The sequence below is a fragment of the Perca fluviatilis genome, chromosome 23, assembly GCF_010015445.1.
Source record: "Perca fluviatilis chromosome 23, GENO_Pfluv_1.0, whole genome shotgun sequence".
NCBI classification, from domain to species: Eukaryota; Metazoa; Chordata; class Actinopteri; order Perciformes; family Percidae; genus Perca; species Perca fluviatilis.
Genome location: NC_053134.1, coordinates 3,597,040 through 3,604,539, shown reverse-complemented (window position 1 = coordinate 3,604,539; position 7,500 = coordinate 3,597,040). Strand labels below are relative to the sequence as shown.

Genomic DNA, 7,500 nt, shown 5'->3' with positions numbered 1-7,500 from the left:
ATTTCTTTGTTGTTTTGTCAGGACGGGAACGTTGGAGCTCGGAGACAAGCTGCTGGCCATCGATAACATCCGGGTGGAGAACTGCTCCATGGAGGAAGCTGTTCAGATCCTCCAGCAGTGCGAGGAGCTCGTCAAACTGAAGATCCGAAAAGACGAAGACAACTCGGGTATGAAGTTTGAAGTGTGAAGTACTGATGTTGAAGGGTAACTTCTGTATTTTTCAACCTGGAGCCCATTTCCCCCATGTGTTTGTGTGTGACTGATGGAAACACCAATTTTAGAAATCGGTCCTGTATTGAGCAAGAACGCTGAAACAAGCTGCAATCTAACGTTGATGGACAATTGCAGACCTTCAATTTAGGTCCACTTAAAGTGTATTCAAAAAGCTCTTTCCACTGTTCCAACAATCACCACTCTGGTTTGGTTGAGATAAACCCTTAATTCACCCATTTACATGGGAAAAAATGCTAGTTCTATACATGCAGATATATTTATATATATATCTGCATGTATAGAACCAGCATTGTGTGTGTGTGTGTGCGTGTATAAATATATATATATACAGTACAGGCCAAAAGTTTGGACACACCTTCTCATTCAATGTGTTTCCTTTTTATTTTCATGACTATTTACATTGTAGATTCTCACTGAAGGCATCAAAACTATGAATGAACACATATGGAATTATGTACTTAACAAAAACGTGTGAAATAACTGAAAACATGTCTTATATTTTAGATTCTTCAAAGTAGCCACCCTTTGCTTTTTGTGATAACTCTGCAAACCCTTGGTGTTCTCTCAATGAGCTTCATGAGGTAGTCACCTGAAATGGTTTTACCTTCACAGGTGTGCTTTGTCAGGGTTCATTAGTGGAAGTTTTTCCCTTATTAATAAAAAAAGCAAAGGGTGGCTACTTTGAAGAATCTAAAATATAAGACATGTTTTCAGTTATTTCACACTTTTTTGTTAAGTACATAATTCCATATGTGTTCATTCATAGTTTTGATGCCTTCAGTGAGAATCTACAATGTAAATAGTCATGAAAATAAAAAGGAAACACATTGAATTTGAAGGTGTTTCCAAACTTTTGGCCTGTACTATATATATATATATATATACACGCACACACACACATACAAAGGATCTTACTCTTTAACAAAAAGGTCTATCTCTGTAGGGATCCTTTCCATAAGCTGTCAGACAATCTGAACCTGTCAGTGGCCAAAAACAGCCCTTTTAGTGGCAGCTCGTATACTATGACAATAAGAGCATCCAGTTTACTGTACATCAGCTCGAGACACTTGGAAACTAAACAATCCCTTACTCGGATTTCCCACTGGGCTCGTCTGTGCTGCGTTCGGGTATGAAGTGTGAAGTACTGATGTTGGAGGGTAACTTCTGTATTTTTCAGCCCTGGAGCCTATTTTCCCCTTGTGTTTCTGTGTGACTGATGGAAACACCAATTTTAGAAATCGGTCCTGTATTGAGCGAGAACACTGTAGTTGGCAGCGGCAAAACAAGCTGCCATCTAATGTTGATGGACAATTGCAGGCCTTCAATTTAGGTCCACTTAAAGTGTTTTCAAAAAGCCGTCTCGGTTCATCTTCCCACTGTTCCAACAATCACCGCTCTGGTTTGGTTGAGATGAACCCTTAATTCTCCCATTTACATGGGAAAAAATGCTGGTTCTATACATGCTTGTTGCGGCTGTAAACAGTCCAACAAAGTGCTGCCGCGAGGGACCGAACACTGAGAGATGCATAAACACACCGAAGATTGTATTGCAATGATTTTTTTCGCCGCACATAAAGTACAACTAGCGCTGCAGTTACCAAACGTAAAGTTACTTTGTGAGTCGAAATAAGTGAGTTAGTGCGGCGGTCAACAGAAAGTGTGTCGCTCCCAGGCTCACACCCCCTCTATCAAAGCCCAAAAACAGGTGAAGCAAACAAATATGTCATCACTTCCGCTCAAACCGCGATGAACACGCCCACCACCTACAATCTAATAATCAGCAAACAACATAAATGAGACCGTAAACAACATACAATATGTGGCTCCTACACATGCATTTATATAGCCTATATATACACACACACACACACACACACACACACACACACACACACACACACACTGTACATACAAAGGATCTTACTCTTTAACAAAAAGGTCTATCTCTGTAGGGATCCTTTCCATAAGCTGTATATCTGAACCTGTCAGTGGCCAAAAACAGCCCTTTTAGTGGCTGGAAACTGACGGTGAACATTTGTCGCATTGCAGCCCGTATACCAGGGGGGTCAAACTCATTTTCCCAGAGGGCCACACTGGAAAAAGAGAATCACACCAAGGGCCAGACACGGAGAGTTTATTGACGTGCTTTTGTTACTGCATGTCACTTTTTTTTTACATTTTGGTAGCTTTTTTTCCTAATTTTTGTTTTCGTGGCTTTCTCAGACATTTGTCACCTTTTTGTAAATGCATTTTTGTACGCTTTTTGTTGACATGAAGCCCTGCAAAAGTCATCAAGGGAGTTCCTTAGCCATCACACATCATTTAGCAAATCAATGACAAAAACAATGATAAATTTATTTTAACAACAACCTGTTTCTCAGCCTGAATATGAAAACTCTCTCTGCTGCTTCTGGGGGAATTTCTGAGTCTCAGAGTCGGCAAATCTGCCCAAATTCTGCTTTGTTTTTTCAGGTAAATAGTAGTTTAAAAAAAAAAATTCCCGTGTTTTTAGTTTGGCGCACAACTAGGCAGGTCGAAATTGATATATACGGGCCGGATCTAAATCTGCAAGGGCCTGCATTTGGACCGTGGGCCTCGAGTTTGACACATGTGCCGTATACTATGACAATAAGAACATCCAGTTTACTGTACATCAGCTCGAGACACTTGGAAACTAAATAATCCCTTACTCAGATTTCCCACTGGGCTCGTCCGGCTGACGCACCGTACCACACTGGGAGCGTCTCAGAAGTGATTATTTTTTGGGCATTTTTAGGCCTTTTATTAATAGGACAGCAGAAGAAATGAAAGGGGAGAGAGAGGGAGGGAGGAATGACATGCAGGAAAGGGCCTCAGGTCGGAGTCGAACCCGAGCCCGCTGTGTCGAGGAGTAAACCTCTATATATGGATATATACATATGTATATACATCTCTACTTTACAGAACAATCACATGTTTTCAGAGGTGTATAGTCCAGGTGCCAGAAAGTAAAAATCCTGCCATGTTTTTGGATCTGCCTCTACATCTAGAACAGGTGTTTTCACTAACGAGCTCATCTACCTGGTAGAGGAGCTGGTTTAGTGATGGTTGGGACAGCTGCTGGACAGGATTTCTACTTTCTGGCACCTGGACTATACACCTCTGCATGTTTTATTACGCTAGGATCTACGTTCCACTCCAAGCTCTCCTGCAGTTAAACTCCATGCAGGTATCAAACATTTTACCCAGCCCTATTAATAAGTCTTGCTTTCATTTTTCCAGCATCTGTCCCATCATGCGGTGCGCTCACAGCTACTCGGCATTGGCCCCTGATGTTGAATGAATCTTTATTGAACGTTTCAGATGAACAAGAAGTGTCTGGCAGCATCATCTACACGGTGGAGCTGCAGAGGTACGGAGGCCCGCTGGGAATCACCATCTCCGGCACCGAGGAGCCCTTTGACCCCATCATCATCTCCTCGCTGAGCAAGGGAGGGCTGGCCGAGAGGTACGCGCTCGCTCTTCTTACATTACATCGCTCTCACGTTAATCCTCCGAGTACACGCTCAACAGTCAGAGGTTTTATTTGTCATATGCTCTGTCTATGCAGTGAAAGGCAGGGTGGTACCTTACCTAGCTACTGCACATGTGCAGTACCTTATTATAAAAATAATAAACTTTTAAAATGGTAAAAGTGACATTTCGAAGGCACTTAATTACTTTATTTTAAAAACTGTGTGTCAGTTAACACGCCATTTGTTTTCTGTCGATCTTGAACAGTCTGATCAGTGCTCCTGCAGTAAGAAGGAGTGATGAAGGTAAACAGTGACAGGTGTGGAGGGGAGAATGTCGCCCTCTGCTGTTAATAACAAATAAGACTTCAATAACATGTTATTCATGTATTTTTTTATTACTGTATCTTATATTAGATTTTTTTATGTCGCCAAATTTTAATATTAATTTACTAAATCTACTTAATATTTGTATTTTTCTAATGGATTAGAGCAGTTATTATAGCTTTCATTTCTGTTTTCAATTCAGTTTGGTTTCAGTTGGATTCCAGAGTGTGTTTGCTCGTTGCCGTTTAGTTTTTAGTTTTTACATTTTTTTAGTTTAGTTTAGTTTTTATTAGCATTATCGGTATTAGTTTTTTATAATGTACTGCAAAAATGAAGTATCATAAATATTAAATAGAAATTTACAATAAACAATATGTGAAATATACTGTATATGTTTTTAAATAAAAAAGAGCTGCACAGTGTTTAAAACAAAGAGGGTAGATGTGCAAATGTCCACAGTATGAAAAATATGTGCAAAGTGCAAAAATAATAACCCAAATTTCTGTGTGTGTGTGTGTGTGTGTGTGTGTGTGTGTGTGTGTGTGTGTGTGTGTGTGTGTGTGTGTGTGTGTGTGTGCGCTGTAGGACCGGTGCGATCCATGTAGGCGATCGTATTCTGGCGATCAACAGCAGCAGTCTGAAAGGGAAACCTCTGAGCGAAGCCATCAGCCTGCTGCAGCAAGCAGGAGAGACGGTCACACTGAAGATCAAGAAGCAGGGAGAGTGTATGGACACACACACGTACACACACACACACACACACACACACTTATAGACACGTTTACACAGCGTACATACACACACACACACACACGCACACACACACAAGCTGGATTATCTTTGAGGAAGTCCGTGAATAAGCCCTGAAACCTGATTGCTGCAATTTGCGCCAAAAATCACACTCATTCTCGGATTCATAACTGAGTCAAATCTGGACACACAGACGTGTTACACACACACACACACACACACACACACACACACACACACACACACACACACACACACACACACACATTTTCCTAATGAGTTTAACTTCCAGGGGACATCATTGTCTCTGATGTTCACCGTAAATTAACATCATTAAATATGCTTAGAAATGATAGAAAAAAGAACGCTCCTTATAACTGCAGAACTTGCCTGAGAATCGTCACGTTTTTAACTTTTCTTCAGCATCAAAGTAATCCGGTGATAGTTGTCCGTACATTCGTGAGTACACTGCAAACAGGAGCTGCTGATGAATGATTCGCCATACTTTTAATTAAGATAATTTGCCAAAATGTAAACAAATATAGGCTTAAAACAACCTGCTTTTAAACTGACGTGACAAACAGGCAAAAAAAGCTAAATAAAATCTTTGGTTTCCCAAGTAATAAGAATGTTTTATCGCTCTTTTAGTGTCGAGCCCAAAGTCGTGTGTGATTGGTCCGGGCCTGGGGCTGGGGGCGGGGCTTGTCCACGAGCACCAGGACGGGGTGGACGAGCCTGTTGTCATGGTCGCGCCTCTGTCAAACCAGCGAGCGTTCAGCACGCTGCCGTCTGTCGACAGCGCTGTGGAGTCCTGGGACGGATCCAACGTGGACAGCAGCTTTACCTCCCCGGGTAGGACGCTCAACCTCTGAACTTTGACCTTTGACCATCTGAGAGGTATTACGTATTAAGAAGACTGCTACTACTGACTGTAAGTAATAAAATATATCTCTATGTGTGTAGCTCCACCCTTTCAGTCGTCTCCGTACAGTTTCCACGAGTGGCGCAACGCCAAGACACCCAACAGCCAATCATCATCCTCCACTCGCCAGAGAGCCAATCCGCTGTCAGATCTCGGCCTGAGCGACGACGACTGGGACCGCCCGCCACTCGGAGGGTGAGAGAGACAGAGAATGAAAATTAATTTCTAATTTCTGTACAGTGATTCAGCAGCAGAGTGAAAGGAAACGTGTAAAATGTTTAAAGTAACTTTTAAAGACACGTAAAGAGAAGAAAATAATAATCTGGGTAACAGTTACAACATCAAACACGCCTGGTGGAAGATCAGGCGTCGACTCGAATGGCCACGAAAATCCTTGTTTCAAAGTGCTTCACTAAACATTCAAACAGACCAGTCATAAGAACATCAGGTTGTTAAAAAACAATAAAACTAAAAACTATTTGGTGTATAAAACCCTGTACAGTGTGGGTAGGAATAGGAAAAGACATTTTGAAAAGACATTTTGAAAAGACAGTTCAAAGGGAGTTCAAGCTCAAATAAAATCAGAAAAGCCTCTCTGATAAAAGTTTTAAGAGGGCTTTTAAAGAGACCTCTGACTCAGCTGAGCTCATATCCTTGGGCTGATCTTTCCGAGGTCTGACAGAAGACCTCTGCTCGAGGATCTCAGAAGTACGCGCTGGCGTGCAACGTGAATTAAAGTGCCCATATTATGAAAAAATCCCTTTTTCTGGGATTTGGGGTGTTATTTTGTGTCTCTGGTGCTTCCACACACATACAAACTTTGAAAAAAATCCATCCATGGTGTTCTGAGTGAGATACGGTTTCTGAATGTGTCCTGCCTTCAGTCTCCTGGTGAGCTGGTCAAAATCTGTGACGTCACAAGCCTAAATGAGTTGGCTAACCACAACCGTTAGCTCATAGTGTTAGCGTTAGCCGGCTAATGCTAGCCTTAGCTGGCTAACGCTAGCATGCTACGTCGTTCTCAATAGCAATAGCAAAGTTCACCATAATCTCCAAAAGAACTACTTCCATGTGCTCCCTGGTTTAGAAGAAGTCTCCCAGCTGATCCTGCCTTGTTACTGACTGAAGTTGGAGAAACAGCCTTTCTATTACTGTCTCTAGAGTTAGCTAGCTGACATGACCTACGATCTGAGCTACTGAGCATGTGCGAGTGCAATCAAAGATAGTACAGAAGAAGAAGAAGAAAAGAGGTCTCACTCTGTAGCTAAAACAGAAACCAGGTGAAAAGAGGATCTGCAGCAGTGAGAGAGAGCTGTGCAGTACAACAACAATATGGTGTTTTTTGAAAATTAAACCATGTAAACCTATTCTGGTACAACCTTAAAATACAGTTATGAACCTGAAAATGAGCAGAATATGGGCGCTTTAAAAAAAGGCGTGTTAGCGTTCCTTTTTAATGTTCCAATCAGTGGCGGTGGCTAGCGGCGAGCTAACAGCGAGCTAACAGCGAGCTAACAGCGGTGTGTCTCTGTCTGCAGCGCCTGTAGTCTGCCCAGCGGTCTAATCAATGACAGCAGGTACCACAATGACCTTCGGTCTTTAACCCCCTCACAGTCCTCTGTCCCCCCACCAGCACAACCCCATCCCCCCCTTACCTGGTGACCTTTGACCCCTGCCTCACTGACACATACACCTGGTGACCTTTGACCCCTGACCCCTGCCTCACTGACACATACACCTGGTGGATGTGTATGTTTCCTCACAGCTCTCACCAGC

At 42.3% G+C, this 7,500-nt stretch overlaps 1 protein-coding gene across 1 annotated transcript in view; it reads left to right on the top strand.

The window, feature by feature from the left end:
* grip1 (glutamate receptor interacting protein 1) overlaps positions 1 to 7,500 on the top strand; it is a gene marked incomplete in the record, with an annotated part of 144,988 nt that overhangs the window by 122,574 nt on the left and 14,914 nt on the right. Inside the window, 6 exon segments of the mRNA XM_039792419.1 lie at positions 22 to 167; positions 3,577 to 3,721; positions 4,638 to 4,777; positions 5,451 to 5,654; positions 5,766 to 5,919; positions 7,263 to 7,301. Coding sequence (XP_039648353.1) covers positions 22 to 167; positions 3,577 to 3,721; positions 4,638 to 4,777; positions 5,451 to 5,654; positions 5,766 to 5,919; positions 7,263 to 7,301 — 828 coding nt within the window.